The 16,503-nt window shown below is 34.6% G+C and overlaps 1 protein-coding gene and 1 long non-coding RNA gene across 4 annotated transcripts; both read right to left on the reverse strand.

Annotated features, from left to right (window-relative positions):
• Nucleotides 1-3,282: 3,282 nt before the first annotated feature.
• Nucleotides 3,283-8,141, reverse strand: LOC121260876 (probable aldo-keto reductase 1). 3 transcript variants are annotated; one of them, XM_041162936.1, is made up of 8 exons: nt 8,013-8,141; nt 6,415-6,628; nt 5,791-5,958; nt 5,415-5,618; nt 5,105-5,277; nt 4,727-4,823; nt 4,312-4,468; nt 3,283-3,614 (listed from the first exon to the last, which is right to left on the reverse strand). In XM_041162936.1, the coding sequence occupies exons 3-8, from the start codon at nt 5,932-5,934 to the stop codon at nt 3,436-3,438; spliced, it is 954 nt and encodes a 317-aa protein (XP_041018870.1). In that variant the 5' UTR covers nt 5,935-5,958; nt 6,415-6,628; nt 8,013-8,141; the 3' UTR covers nt 3,283-3,435. The 3 variants fall into 3 exon arrangements, with proteins under 3 accessions (XP_041018870.1, XP_041018869.1, XP_041018871.1); XM_041162935.1 differs by lacking the exon at nt 6,415-6,628 and having other exon boundaries at nt 8,013-8,138; XM_041162937.1 differs by lacking the exons at nt 4,312-4,468; nt 6,415-6,628 and having other exon boundaries at nt 8,013-8,134.
• Nucleotides 8,142-15,534: 7,393 nt separating this feature from the next.
• LOC121259003 lies at nt 15,535-15,942 on the reverse strand. The gene is made up of 2 exons (XR_005939497.1): nt 15,876-15,942; nt 15,535-15,693 (listed from the first exon to the last, which is right to left on the reverse strand). It is a non-coding gene; the product is annotated as an uncharacterized LOC121259003 (long non-coding RNA).
• Nucleotides 15,943-16,503: the final 561 nt, after the last annotated feature.

The raw sequence follows: 16,503 nt of genomic DNA on the forward strand, positions 1-16,503 counted from the left end.
GTAAGTATAGTATGTACGAATGATAAATGCATGAATGAAAACCTATGTTATTATATTTTAACTACATGAAGTAATGCTTACGAGTCTTTGACTCATTTTAGTTTTTATGTATGTCCCTTCCCCCATAGGGAAGGAAATGAAGTGCACGCGTCGGGACAGATACGGCCCATGGGGAAGAGCACGGAAATCTAAGCACGAGCATTTAAGTGTAAGAGAGGCCTTTTATTATTAAAATTGATGTTTTTCGCTGTAAACCTCTTTTATTGCAAAAGCACATTTTATTTTATAAATGTGGAGTCTTGCACCTTGGGAAGAAAGTAAAAAGTTTTAAATTGGACAGTAATTCCCGTTGTCATTTCTCAAAATATTTTATAAAAAGACCCACCACAAGGACGGGCGTTACAGTTGTGGGTGTTTCTCCGTCTTCAAATCTAATGCATTCGTGGATGTTTCTCTGTCTTTAACTCTAATGCATTCACAAGAGCTTTTGACACAATATTCTCGTAGCTACCATTGTCTATGATCACATTACACACTTTGTTATTAATAATGCAATGAGTCTTGAAGATAGAATGTCTCTGGTTTCTCTCCTCGAGTTTCGGAGCAAACAACACTCATTGAATGACAATTTACTAGTTCTCCCTCATCAACTTCTACTAGTTCCTCTGCTTCATCATCCTTTCTGTCTTTTTCTTCTCTCTGATCCTCTTCATCTTCTTTTATCACATGGACTGATCAACATGTGGGACACTAATTGGAACAGTGTCCAAGTTGATTGCACCAGAAGCACTTCCTCGTCATGGGCTTAGTGTATAGGCTATTGTTGGTACTAACCTTTTGCAGTGTTGAGGTGGTTGGTGCCTTCAAGTTTTGATTGCTGTTGCCCCCCTTTGAGGCTGACTAGACGAGGGTAACTATGAGTTATTAGGTTGTGAGTGTTGGTCAGCACTCTTGGTTTGTTGGTGAAAGTTTACGTTCTTGGTGATGGTTGAGATAATTGTTTCGATTTTCATAGCTAAGTTGACAACTTCATATAGAGTCCAAACGGTGTGCAACAAGACCTTATCTTGGATGGCTAAATGTAAACCTCCAATTTACCTTGTAATCTGTTGCCCGTTAGTTTATGAGAGATTGTTCCAAGGTTCAATCGATAGAATTCCTCGGTGTATTCGTTGAAAGTCCTTATTCCTTGTCTACAATTTTGATATTGTTGGTATAGGATCTACTCATTATTTGGATGGAGGAATCTAGCCCTCATCAATCATTTCATTTATTGCCATGCATGTACTAGTTGTTTGCTCTGTCCCCTCCTATTATTTTGCAGAAAAATTCTTTTCATTAGCCACTATTTATCATCCCACACCCACATCTTATGAAAAACACTCCACATCTTATGAAAACACCCACCCTATGAAAAAGACCGCCACACCCTATAGGTGTCATCCCCACACCTTATAAGTGTGGGGTGTGTGATGTGAACAGTTTCTAATTTGTAGAAAAACTCTATTTTGCATTCGTTCCCATCAACTATGCACCCCACACAACTTATACACACAACTTATAGGCCACCAACTTTACTTATTGTGCCTTTGGGATTTGCATATAACCAAAGAAATTTTCTACTTCCAAAACCAATCAAGAAAATATTTAACCAACCAAATAATCATAAGGGTTAAAAACTTAACCAACCAAATTAATATGGTGGAATGTTTAATCCTAAGGGTTAAAGATTTAACCAACCAAATTAATATCCAATAATATTAAGATTTTTAGAAGAACGATGAGGCCCTTTTAACAATATAAAACCAACTTTTTTATGGCATCCCTGATAACTCATGAAATTTCCTACTTTTTTTTTTTGTTAGCACCCACAAAAAAAAAAAAAAAAATGATCTAAGAATTATTAAGTAGTGTTATTTGAAGGCATTTACACCACACACCATCTACATGTCATAGTTTGATTTGTAAGATTCAAATTTTAAAATTTATCTTTCAAATCAATATATGCCACGTGAATACAGTGTGGTGTAAAGATGTTCAAACATAATTATTATTACGAGTAATATCACATTAATGCTGTGATAGAAACATATTGATATAATAGAATATCAAAAATTTCACATATTAAACTATTATTCCACTTATCCAACTATTATAAGTTGACATTATTTGAATTTTTATTTTTTTAAATAAAAAATAATTAAGAGTAAGAAAAAGCGTTTTGCTACTCATTATTCCCGCTTACCACATACCACATACCATACTTATTTTTATTGAATCGAACTAAAAATTGAATCCATTTTTATATGCAGATAAACGAGTTTGAAGGAGCGGGAGTAGCAATCGAACTAAGTTGTCCACACAAGCTTGCAGACCCAACCTCTGCAACCCTACTCTTCAAGTCATGAGCCGAGACGTACCGAAGAGAACCTAACCCATCGAGCATCCACATTTCTTCAACTCCATGGCACGGCATGGCTGCCCAGTTCCTAACGTAAACACAAAATAGCTGAATATTATGCAGCCAAGTCCAAAGCACAGGCTTCCTCATTCAAAATGGCCACAGCCACCTTCGAATTTCCCACTTCAATCATCAAACAATGCCTCTCAGATTGCTCCGATTCTACTCCTTTTGATTTTCTAGCCGCATTCTTTTGGACACGTGTCACACGTTTGAAGGGGCCCCAAAAAATGGCTCTGCACACTCCCTGTCAATCTATATGACTTTAGCATTTGTCAATATTGTCAATGGAGGGAGGAGAGATGGGCGAGGGCGAGTTGGGACATGTTGTGTAGTTAGTGCACAGTCATATGTTGGGTATGGAGGATCCGAGGAGGAAGAGTTTGGTCAGTAATAGATTGGTTTGAAGCACCAAAGGGTAGAGGGAGGGAAATTTGCACCACTCTTTAGGATGTTTGGCCCTGAGCTGACGTGTATTAGCTTCGAACACATGATCATCCCTAGCGCGGTGGCAGAAAGCTCTGCTGCTAGGTCATCATCGATACATGCGATGTTCGACAAGGATAGAAAGATGGTTCACATCTCATATCATGTCAGAGATGTGGAGGGAGAAGGATTGATTGTGGTAACGCCTTCAACTGAAAAAGGGTTTACTGACTTTGATTGAGAAGGAATTGGTTGAGCTATGTGAGGACCAATCTATCCTGCGACTGGAACCAATAATGCTACTATGTGGTAAAAGACAGTCGCTTTTGGTTTCGATGGTTTTCATTGTACAACATTGGAGTTCTGAGGATGTGTTGATTTGCAAATGGTTTGCCCAATAATTAAATTTATTCCACAAGATCCTTAAAAGTAGTGAAGAACAAACGTCTGAAACATCCAATAACGTGTGATATAAGGCAAACAATACTAATATCATTCTCAAAACGTTTACATAAGCATGCTGCTAATTGAAGTGTAAGTAAAGAGGATCATTTCTTTGGTGGAGTGTTGGCAAACTTCCATTCTAAATGATCTGTGTTAGTATAGCTTCTACTACCGGCTACCTCTTCAATGGGTACAGCATTAGATATCTCTTTTAGAGCTTCTCTTGTAAGTTTGACCTTGAAAGAGCCAATATTGTTATCCAGGTTCTTGATCTTGGTTGTCCCTAAAAAAGTTCAAGGCCAATGTGAATAGTGAGGAAATGCAGGTAAATGTCTCAACTAGCTTTATTTTTTAAAAGGAGATATAAGCAATCATATTGCGTTAGTATCACAATTCCAGCAGAAATTGCAGTGTAAATTGAGCTCTGGATTCTAGAGTTAAAATTGCAAGGACCATGAAGGGATCTGGCACATAGGATAATACATCCTGCATAACAGATGCAAAGGGATCTGAAATCTAAAGCTACTGTATTTGTACTAAATGAATATGATTGAAAACTTGCAAATTAGTATTCTAACGTACTTGATGAAAGAGCGAAGAAGATATTGCATAAAAGCAGAAGTTATAAATACAAATGAATGGACCTAGCATTCTTTTCATCCCAACCATGTAATTCAATGTTTCCTGGCAGTGGGGGAGAGAAATTATGAGGGTATGACTGAGAGATAAATATTTCTGCTTACAAAATTGATGAGAAGGGTAATGGAGGACTTGGACTTAAGCTTTTCCAAAAGACAAGAAAACAAAAGACCTCACTAGTTTCTTTGCAGCTTTTCCAACATTGCAGCAGGTATTGGATAGAACTTAAGCTACTTTTTTTCAGTCACCATTTCAATCACATCTTTAAGGAGAAAGCATCATACAAAGCGAACTTTTGACCAATTTAAACTAATCAGGGCTAAAATGTGAAATTCACTCACCAGGTATTGGTACAACATCATCCCCTTGTTCGAGAACCCATGCTATTGCTAGCTGGGCAGGATTGCATTCATGCTTTCTAGCAAGGCTTTCTATCTGAATATAAATGGTCTTGTTCTTTACCAAATTCTCTCCTTGGAACCGAGGATGATGGTTGGCCTTAAAGAAAAAAGAGCTGGATTCAGTAAGTGTGGTAATATTTTTGCACAAAGGCAGAATTGTTGAAATCCTCAACTACTATATAATATGGTTCCTATAAGAATAAAGCACAAAGCATTTACACGAAAAGTTCTTTAAGGAAGAGATTCTTTAAGAAAAAGAATTAATACCATGTGGAATCAAGTGCTTCTAAAGGCAACTAAATAGCCATTTTTAAAGGATAATAAATGGAAGGGAAAACATTGGTGAAATTTATACCAAGCTGCTATTTGTGGCCAAAGTTTCCACAACTCCTTTGCCAGCCAAAAAGCCACGACCAAGAGGACTGTATGGAACTATTCCAATTCCAAGTTCCCTGTATGCACAATACCATTTAGGGAGTATTGTCATAATTCTAGATAAGATGATTATTATTTACTGAAATACAAAATCTACACAAACACACCTTCAACACAAGCAATAATCTTATATATAACTTTCACAGACAACAGATACTGAACAAGCTGTGCTAGATGGGATTCCTCATATCAAGAATGTATAAACATGTCAGCAAGGAAATTTTTCCAAGGTTTCTTTCAAGTGAAAGCACACATAAGACAATTTTCATAAATACTTGAGCTATAAATTGAACAAAACCTGCAAAGTGGAATTATCTCTTCCTCGAGATCACGAGCCCAGAGAGACCACTCCATTTGTACAGCTGTGATTGGATGGATAGCATGTGCCCTCCTTATTGTGTCTGGGCTGGCTTCAGATAGACCAATATACTTGACTTTTCCCTCTTCTACCAGTTTCTTAAGTTCACCAATCTACAAACCAATAAGATGCACCTAATGAGTTTTGCCACCTAGATCCCACCATCACTAGGCTCAAATAATCAAATACAAGAAAATTTGACGGTTTCAAACTGCAAAACAAAAAATAATACAGAGAAAAATTCACTTACAGTTTCTTCTATAGGTACTTTTGTGTCTACCCGGTGCTGATAATACAGATCAATATATTCCACATCAAGGCGCTTCAAGCTCGCCTCACAGCATGAGCGAACATATTCGGGACTACCATTCACAACCATATCAGAAAACACCAGACTTTGGATGCCAAATTTGGTGGCTATTTGAATTTTCTCTCTTGGCAATTGCTTCAAGGCCTGGAGGATATATAATTTTTGCAGTTAATGTCAGAAAGTTTTATTGTGTTCCTCAATTGTTAACAATTTGCTAACAACAGAACAACATAAAAAACCACAAATTTATTCTCCATTTACTACTAAAAAAATCCAACTTCTTGAGAAAGTAAAAGTAAAAATTGGTAATAAACACCTTCCCAAGAAGAATTTCATTAGTGTGAGGCCCATAAACGTCGGCTGTATCAAAGAAAGTGATTCCCTTACTGAAAGCATGCTTTATTACTGAGATTCCATCCTCATCAGAGAGAGGAGAATTATAGGCTCCACTCAGGCCCATACATCCAAACCCCACCTTTGAGACCTGGGAATAAAAGAACAAAAAAAATAAGAATTACAAAGAAATGAACAACATTTAGTCAAAATTAATGAATTGGAGTGACAAAACAGCACCAAAAAGTTATTCCAATAAAGAAAACTATGAAAGACTAATATCATGATTCCCAAAACTTGTTAGTGACACAAGGATATATATTTTCACATAAATCTGCTAATAGTCTTCCATGATTAGAATTTCTTTCTACAGGTCCAAACTTATATTGAGGCTCTTGGTGAAGGAAGAGCTGTTCGTTGATTACAGAATTTCCAAAAAAGAAAAAAAAAAAAAAAAAAAAAGAACTGGTGTATGCCCATCAAATACATCCAAATTTCTTGGTATTGTTGGATACAGAATAATAAGTACTCTTTTAAAGATCAACTCCAGATGATCTCCTTTGATCACAAGAATGCAGAACGAGACTATTAGGACCTAAAACTTTACCTCAATAGTTTGACAATCTCAATCTGTTTGGCAACATTTATATCTATACAAATCCATCAACACAACTGCCTTTTCATATCTCTTCCCCGAGGTTGATATAATTAAAAGCACCTATAGAAGCTCGGCCTTTGCAGGCTCATGATTTGACCATAGGAAACATTCTTAGAGATGATGCAACTCTTTCTGCAGCCAACAGTAGGAAGTTCTTCTTGAGCTGTTTAGAAAAGTTTAAGACATCATTATTGCAGCAACAGCCCAAGACCCATTTATTTTAACACTTCTCTACAAACTTAATCACAATCTACCCTGTAACTAAATAGCTTCGGATGAAAATCGTTCCTAATTTATGGTGCACTCTTCTATGTCTCCAAATAGATATTCTCATAATAGTTAACTTGTACACATGCTGCACTGTTTACAAGAAAATTAACGTCATAAAAATAACAATACAAAATCCTGATCACTGGAAGGTAACTTGGCAACTCCCAAAATCAGTTTTAATTTTCTTTCATCCTTTCCTTCATTCAAAGATCCAAGATTTCACATTCAAACTCATGGTTAATGAGTAAACTCATGTCTTCCAAAAGATAATGGCTAGGGATAGGCTAGGGATATCAAACTATCATCAGAACTCAGCCATTCAACGGACATGCACATTTGTACATCCCATGGAAATTGAAATTCTTTCTTGTATTGTACATTCCATTTTGTTTCATCATTCAGACTAATTCTGTCTAAGAAAATGAATGTTATTGTTGATGGTACAGGATCAGCTTTCAGATATCAGTGAATGGCATCCTTTTGACATTTTTTATGTCAATGATGGATTGTTCTCAAATTCACTTCCTTGGATACCATTTTTGTGGAAAAGTAAATTTGGCACCACATGTTTATGCTGATTTTGGAACCAGAAAGAAATACTTGTTTCCCAACCAGTCTCATCATTTCTTGTGTCACAAGGTCATTATCTCACCGTATGGGACGATACGCCACTATTTCAACAGAAAAGTAAAACAAAATGAAACAAAACATTATACAAAATGCAGAAAGAAGGATTCACATAGTTTTCCACAGTTTGAAACCATTTATATGTGTCTACACGCATGCATATATCATTTTCACAAGCACGGACCACCTCAGCCAAATAAAAACTTGGAAAGTTTGTCCATCAAAGACCATCTCAACCAGATAAAAATTGTCCAAAAACTATTCAATACTGTCAGTTCCAATAAATAAAAAATTCCAAGAAGCTAATCACAATCTGATCGATAGCAGAATTGTCATCATTAGTTTACAAAATTTTCAAAAATCCCTGGGACTTTAGTCTCAAACTATGCAGATTGGTATTCAAAGAAGAGAAATGATTTAACTAAAAAGAGATTTTATATAAATAAATTCATAAATTGACTAGTATAACTACTTTTATTATAAAATAGATCTAATAATGTATCGTACCAAACATCGTTAATTTATAAATTTATTTTTACAAGAGCCATTCGTGACTATAACACTTCTCAAATGCAATGAACAGATGCAAGTGCAACATTCGTAAAAAAATAAAATTGAAACGTGTATGCAGGACTGAAATTGGAAGTTACCTCCAGGCCCTGATTGCCCAGTTTCACCCTTGGAATTTGGACTTCGTTTCCTTGTGCTCCTTGTGCCATTATTTTAGAACTTGTGTCTCTCTCCTCAAGATTCGTGTCTCAACGTTTCTCAAACGCGTATTTATATTTGTGTGTATATATATATATATATATATATATGTAGAGAGAGAGAGAGAGAGAGAGAGAGAGAGAGGAGTAGGAGTGAGAGAAAGAAGACGCTCGCTGACTGTTATCTGTCCTTTCTCACTGGTAGTAGGATGATTTTTTCCCTCTTCGTTGTAAAATTGAACTGCAATAATAGCTTTGTAATATAAGGAAATTGATTCATACGTACTATTTTTTATAATATTTATATATATGTTTTAAATAAGAGATAAAATATCTCATAAAAATAAAATTATTTTATAGAGAAGCGAGGCTACTATCCAGCTTTTACGGCTAGATGTACTGTTCAGATATATTATTTATTTATTTATTTAATGCATTTAAATATTTTTAAAAATAAAAAAATATATATTAATATACTTAAAATTATTTTTTTAATCATTAAATAAATAATAAAAAAAAATTTTTGACTAACAGTCAAATAGAACTGTCAAATAAAGTGAGTAAAATACTATTTTCCTTTATAAAAATACCCATTCCTACAATATTATTATAAAATGTATCCTAGAATATTATTATAAAATATATTATTATGTATAAAATATTGTGCAACTAAAAATATCTTGTCAGCACATTTCCAACCCGAATTCCTCTCCTCGTACAGTTCTTTTATCCATTATATATTGAGTGTATAAAACATATAATTTATTGTGAAATCACTTCAATTATATAAATATTTTTAATCAATTGTTTATTCTTGTCCAGATTCCCGTTCTTTATTGCTTATGTGTTTGGCTTTTTCTGGACTCGTTGCTTGTGCCAGCACGTGATTAGCACATCGGGAATTACCTTGTGATCACGTAGTTGTGGCTACCTTGAAATTGTGGCTGATTTCAGGCCAGAAAGAAGGGCGGCCACTTTTCATTCTCTCTTTTCGTCATCGATTATTTCATCAGAAATGATTTTTATAAATTTTAAATAGATAAATTTTATATAAATTTTTATAAAAAAATGGATTTTACTTTAAAAAAGTGTAAAAAAAATTATTATTTATTAGTGAGACTTATTATTTTATAAAAGACTTATATAAAATTTATCTATTTAAAATTTATATCTAACATTACTCTTATCTCAATGCCATCTTTTCAATTTTACTTCAAAATTATAACAATTTTTTGTTTCGTTTGCAGTAAAGTTTTGGGAATAAAGTGCAGTGAAGTCCTCCTTTGCGAGTCCCACGATAAAGAAAGTACCCAAGAGAAATTTTTAGATTTTTTAAGAAAATTGAATTCCAATAAATTTTCAACTGTTTCAAGCCAAAAAAAAAAAAACATGACTTGATATGATTGATATAAAAGATTGTGTAAAAATAAATTATAAATTGACGTGATTTAATATGATTGATATATCAAATTGTAATATTATTTTTAATATAAAATAAATTTAATGATCAGATGAAATTATATTAATTTATAAATTTATTTTTATATAATCTATTTATATTTGTAAAAATTTTAATAAAGATTCCACTATCCATGTTGGAATATACAAACTCAAATTGAAGCTTTGGAGTTGAAGTCAAGGGAAGCTAAACAGAGAAGATATGACAGTGAAATTCAGTTCAAATGAAAATGAGATAAATAGTTAGAGTGCTAAGCAAATATCTTTTGTACAGTTAAGTTAGTTAGCATACGTGTCTATAATTAGAAATGATGTAAATGTAAATAAGCAATTCAATTACGGGAACTAACAGATTGATGATTGAATTTGCTCTCAATCTTTTCTTTGCATTTCAAGTTCTTTGTTTTTCTCAATCTTGAAGTTACAGAATTCAACATGGTATCATCGTCCATAAACATTCCGCTGCTTTCTTGATTTTCTTTACACAATTCTGGATTTCTTTCTTCTGCTTCTATGGCAGAATCCTCTCATAATTCTTCTGAAAATTCTTCGCTTCCTTTGGGGAATCCATCTGATGATTCCTCAAGTTACTACTACCTGCATCCATCTGATAATCCTGGAGCTCTTCTTGTATCTGAAATTTTTTCTGGTGACAACTATGTGGCTTGGAGTCGGTCCATCACAATTGCTCTCACAGTCAAGAACAAAGTTGCCTTCATCGATGGGAGTTTGCCTCAACCTAGTTCTACTAACTCTCGACTTAAGACTGCTTGGTTACGGGCCAACAATCTTGTGCTTTCTTGGCTAATGAATTCCATTGCAAAGGAGATTCGAGGTAGTCTTCTTTATTTCAACACTGCTGCTGATATCTGGAACGAATTAAAAATTCGATACCTGCGTAGTGATGGTCCAAGAGTATTTGCCTTGGAAAAATCCTTAAGCTCTATTTCTCAGGGCTCAAATTCAATCACTGAGTATTTTAGTGTTTTCAAAGCACTATGGGATGAATACATTAGTTATCGTCCCCTTCCAACTTGTAATTGTGGATTCTTGGAAAAGTGTACCTGTGCTGTGTTGAAGAACCTTGCTGATCAACAACAAGCTGACTATATCATGAAATTCTTGATTGGTCTGCATGATTCTTTTTCAGCAATTCGAAGCCAACTATTGCTTCTTTCTCCATTACCATCAATGGGCAAGGTTTTCTCTTTATTGATACAAGAAGAGAGCCAACGTTCCTTAACTAATGCAGCACATATCTCCCTTGATTCTCATGCTATGGCTGCTGCACAACCATATACACAAACTTATTCGAATGCTATTAAGTTCAGCAAAGTCAAAGGAAAATCAGATGTCATCTGTTCCCATTGTGGATTCTCTGGACATCTTGTAGATAAGTGTTTCCAGCTTATAGGCTATCCACCAGGATGGAAAGGGCCTCGAGGAAAGAGAATTAATTCTACACGATTGCCCAATGCAAACATTGCATCTTCTATGGAGCAAAACTTAAACAACCCAGCTATGTTTTTTTCTCAAGAGCAAATACAGAATTTGATCACTCTTGCAAATAGCCTATCCACTTCTCCTATCAATCCTAATCCTGCAGCTAACACTGCCTCTACATCAGGTAATAATCACATTCTTTGTTTAGCTAATACCTCCTTAAATCACATCTCTCCTTGGATATTAGATACTGGAGCAACAGATCACATGATCTGTTCTCCTCATCTGTTCACATCGATAAAAATCCCAAACAAACCCTCTTCAGTCCATTTACCAAATGGTCACTCAGTTCCTATCAGTTTTACTGGTACTGTTAAAGTCTCCCCTGATTTAATTCTACACAATGCTCTTTATGTTCCCTCTTTTCATGTCAATCTCATTTCTGCTTCCAGATTGACTAAAGAAAATTCTGTTGCCTTGTTTTTCTTTCAATCTAAATGTGTATTGCAGGACCTCAGCAAATGGAGGATGATTGGGCTTTCTGAAGTCAGAAATGGTCTATACCACCTCATCAATTTTTCTGCTGATACACAGAAGGAAATTCCTGATTCAAAAAGCTCTTTCTTGGCTAACTCATCTACCATTAGTCCTAACATGTGGCATTTTCGGTTGGGACATTTATCTTCTGCCAAACTAAAACTCATTAGTTCTATTGATTCATCTGTAAAAATATCTCACAAACATATTTGTGAGATCTGTCCTCTAGCAAAACAAAAGAAACTGTCTTTTCCTGTATCACAAAGCAATTCCAATAAAGCTTTTCAATTAGTGCATTGTGACATTTGGGGTCCATTCTCCACTATCTCTCATTCTGGCTATAAATTCTTTCTTACCATTGTGGATGATCATACACGTTTTTACTTGGGTTTTTCTTATGAAAGCTAAATCAGAAACTCGAGTTTTACTAGCCAACTTCATTGCATATGTTCAAACTCAGTTTGATACTCAAATACAAACATTTAGAACAGACAATGGCCAAGAATTCAATATGCCTTCTTTCTATCAAGAAAATGGTATAATACATCAGCTATCTTGTGTAGAAACTCCTGAGCAAAATGGTAGAGTTGAAAGAAAGCATCAGCATTTGTTAAATGTTGCTAGAGCTCTCCTTTTTCAATCTAAACTGCCTTTAACATACTGGACTGAATGTGTATTGACAGCAACACATCTCATAAATCGAACCCCCTCATCTGTGCTAGATAATAACACACCATATGCTCTCCTTTTTCACAAATCTCCTGCATATAACTATCTTAAAGCCTTTGGCTGTTTATGTTTTGCCAGCACAATCCATACCAGTCGAAGTAAATTTCATCCAAGAGCCTCAAAATGCTTGTTTCTTGGTTACCCACCAAATATCAAAGGATATAAAGTGCTTGACCTCCTTACTCTTAAAATCTTTGTTTCCAGAAATGTCATATTTCATGAGAATGTCTTTCCTTCTATTCCAAACTTTACTCACACACCTTTTGTCTTCCCTGATTTTCCTCAAATGCATGACTTCACAGTACCCATTAATCCACCAAATCCACATTCTGCAATTCCAGAAACTACTACTTCACAAAATCAATTTTCTGAAGTTCCAGAATCTATAACTTCACAAAATTCTTCTACCATTCCAACATCTGCTACTTCACAAACTAACCCTATAACCTCACAAAATCCATCTTCTGAAATTCCAGCACCTGTTACTTCACAGATTAATCCTGTAATTGTAAGCCTTCGAAGATCTGAAAGAATAAGGAATCCTCCTTCATATTTGCAGCATTTTCATTGTGGTAATACGGCTCAATCTACTTCAACAACTCAAAAATCTTTCAGCTGCTGCATCCCTTCTTCTGGTAAGCCATACCCTCTTGCTCATTTCATTTCAACACATAAATTGTCACCTAGACATGCAGCTTTTACTTCTGCTTTGTCATCTACTTTTGAACCTAAGACTTTCAAACAAGCCAATTCTTATCCACATTGGCAAGCAACCATGTTAAATGAGATCAAAGCTCTTGAATTAAATAACACATGGGAACTTGCAATATTACCTCCAAATAAGATTGCAATTGGATGTAAGTGGGTATATCGTGTTAAATTCAAAGTTGATGGCACGATTGATAGATACAAGGCTAGATTAGTAGCAAAAGGCTACACCCAACAAGAAGGCCTTGATTACTTTGACACATTCTCACCTGTAGCTAAAATGACAACAGTGAGAACAATGTTATCCATTGCTGCCATTAAGAATTGGCATTTACATCAACTTGATGTAAACAATGCTTTTCTCCATGGAGATTTAAATGAAGAGGTGTATATGCAACTACCACCAGGGTATTCTTCACCAACTGATCCGAGAGTTTGCAAACTCAAAAAGAGCCTATATGGTCTAAAGCAGGCCTCAAGACAATGGTTTTCCAAACTGTCATCTTCTCTACTTCAATTTGGTTTTATTCAAGGGAAGTCTGATTCCTCTCTATTCATCAAGCATAATTCAAACAGTTTTATAGCTCTCTTGATTTATGTTGATGATGTGATTCTTGCTTCTAATAATCTCGATGATATAGTCACTGTCAAAAAGTTCTTACATAACTCTTTCACTATCAAAGACTTGGGAGAACTAAAGTATTTTTTGGGGATAGAAGTGGCTCGATCAACCAAAGGCATAACTTTATGCCAACGAAAATATGCCTTAGATATCTTGCAAGATAGTGGTTTTTTAGGTTGTAAACCTGTGGCATTCCCTATGGAGTCTACACTAAAGTTGAGTGAAAATGACTCATCTCCTCCTTTGACAGATCCTGCACAATACAGAAGATTAGTGGGTAGATTATTGTACCTCACTATAACTAGACCTGACCTATCCTATTCAGTACAAGCACTAAGTCAGTTCATGGCTAATCCTAGTCGCAATCATCTTCAAGCTGCTGAAAGGGTCCTCAGGTATATCAAAGCAACACCAGGCCAAGGGATTTTTCTGTCTGCACATTCCCCTCTTCATGTAAAAGCCTACTCAGATAGTGATTGGGGTGGCTGTCTTGACACCAGAAAGAGCATTACTGGCTTCACAGTGTTTCTTGGTGACTCTCTTATATCATGGAAATCAAAGAAACAGCCAACAGTTAGTCGATCCTCAGCTGAATCTGAATACAGAGCCCTAGCAGCTACCACTTGTGAACTACAATGGTTGATCTACTTGCTAGCTGACTTCAAGGTTCCTCATCCACAAGCTATTTTGCTTTATATAGACAGCAAACCAGCTTCTGATATTGCATCAAACCCTGTCCAACATGAAAGAACAAAGCACATTCAACTAGACTGCCATTTGGTCCGAGAAAAATTGCAAGAAGGTTTGATCAAGATCATTCACATTCCATCCAAACATCAGCTGGCAGACATTCTAACTAAACCACTTGGTTCCCTTAGTTTCCACCATCTGATCCGCAAGATGGGAATGATCAATATCCATTCCCATCTTGAGGGGGGGTGTTGGAATATACAAACTCAAATTGAAGCTTTGGAGTTGAAGTCAAGGGAAGCTAAACAGAGAAGATATGACAGTGAAATTCAGTTCAAATGAAAATGAGATAAATAGTTAGAGTGCTAAGCAAATATCTTTTGTACAGTTAAGTTAGTTAGCATACGTGTCTATAAATAGAAATGATGTAAATGTAAATAAGCAATTCAATTACGGGAACTAACAGATTGATGATTGAATTTGCTCTCAATCTTTTCTTTGCATTTCAAGTTCTTTGTTTTTCTCAATCTTGAAGTTACAGAATTCAACAATCCATCTTTGAGAGGAAGTTTGATCTTCCAAGATTTCTTTCATCTCTTGGTTAGCATTTATTTTGATGACAAAAAATAAACATACACTAATATTATTTATATATATATAAATAATTAGATTTCACAAAATTTTATTTTCATATATTGCACTCTATTGTACTTTAAAAAGTGTCAAAAAAATCAAAATTCCCATTCTAAATATTTTCTCAATATTAGAAATCGAACTCTGATCTTTGACATGACAGTGATATATCATATTCTTAGCATTGGACCATGATGCTTTGGGAGTTGAATAAAAGAAATAAATAATTATCTTTTAATTACGCTACACATACAATGCAGTACAAAGGCCACCAAATTTTGAAATATATATATTTTTTATAGGGGTGTTCATCTGGGTTTCAATCGGGGAACCCGGATTTCAAACTCGGGCCGGAATTCGGGTGGATCTGAATTTTTGAAACCTGGAAATCCGGGTGCCGAGATGTACCTTTTTTTTTTTTAAAGGTCCATATAAAGGGTTTAAAAGCATAATTTTTATTTTTTTTATAAAAGCCTATAATTAAAATGTTGAAAAGCATAATTATTCTATATTTATGAAAAAAAATTTTAAAAAGTGTTGAAAATCATTATTTTTTATAAAAGCATATATTTATGAAAAAATTTTCTAGTCATCATTAAAAAGCATAATACTAACATTTTTCAGAATAACAAAAATATATAAAAATGAAAAACTAAAATGCATGCAATCCGCTACATATTACACTATTTTGTTATTTACACATTACATTACATTGCAAAATACACAACTATAAGATATGAATTACAAAATAATTCCAACAAGCAGCAACTTCAAGTGATCTGATTGAGAGAGATCATGCACATTCTGTAAGTAAAAAAGGTTAGCACAAAATTACTAGACATGGGGCTAATACAGAAAAAAGAAAAATACTAAAATGTGTAATGCAATTAAAAATCAGAAAATTAGTACAAAATTAAATAACTATGTATAACTTTAATTATCACCATATTGAACAGAAATTAGCATATATAGATTTCTGGAAATACCTTTATAAGTTGGATTCTGTAAAACTTCTATGCTCTACACATCTATAGAATTGGCTATTGCGGGATGAACAACATTCCCAGTACACTTAGTGCACTGTTGGTTCCCAAGTCACATTTCTTTCGAAGATCCACATTAAAGTTCAATGCATCTAGCTAGTTAGCTACTTTGAACTATAACAAAAGGTTATGATCTAGCTAGCAAGGTTGCATTCCCATTTTCTTTCTCAAAGGACATAAAATGCATTTGGATTCAAAGTGCTAGTTACTAGTGTGTGTGTGTGTGTGTGTATATATATATATATATGCTTATCATATATATATATATATATCTGTAATGATCTGAGTTTTGATCACCCTTATATTACAATCATAATCATAGAAACAACAACAATATCTATGCTCTACTACTACTACTACTAGGAGTACTCCTGCTGCAATATATAAGAGAAGAAATTAATACACATTGATTCAATAAGAATGTTGCATTATTCAAAACTAATGTGGAATCCATGACTTAATTAATGCAATAGCTACCGAGGCAACTTAGAACTTCTTGCTCTCTCTGTTCAGAATTGACCAAGTAAATGCATTTAATTAAGAGAGTATAAAACCTTCTGTTTTCTCAGCC

The sequence above is a fragment of the Juglans microcarpa x Juglans regia genome, chromosome 4D, assembly GCF_004785595.1.
Source record: "Juglans microcarpa x Juglans regia isolate MS1-56 chromosome 4D, Jm3101_v1.0, whole genome shotgun sequence".
In the NCBI taxonomy this organism is placed as follows: domain Eukaryota; kingdom Viridiplantae; phylum Streptophyta; class Magnoliopsida; order Fagales; family Juglandaceae; genus Juglans; species Juglans microcarpa x Juglans regia.

Bases quoted from the DNA above. Each gene is read 5' to 3' on its own strand.
- LOC121260876 (XM_041162935.1), bottom strand. From the start codon at position 8,081: ATGGCACAAGGAGCACAAGGAAACGAAGTCCAAATTCCAAGGGTGAAA. The intron at 5,278-5,414 runs GTAAGTGAATTT...ATTGGTTTGTAG, and splicing joins AAGTACCTATAGAAGAAACT to ATTGGTGAACTTAAGAAACT. The intron at 4,824-5,104 runs GTTTTGTTCAAT...TTGTGCATACAG, and splicing joins GAGATAATTCCACTTTGCAG to GGAACTTGGAATTGGAATAG.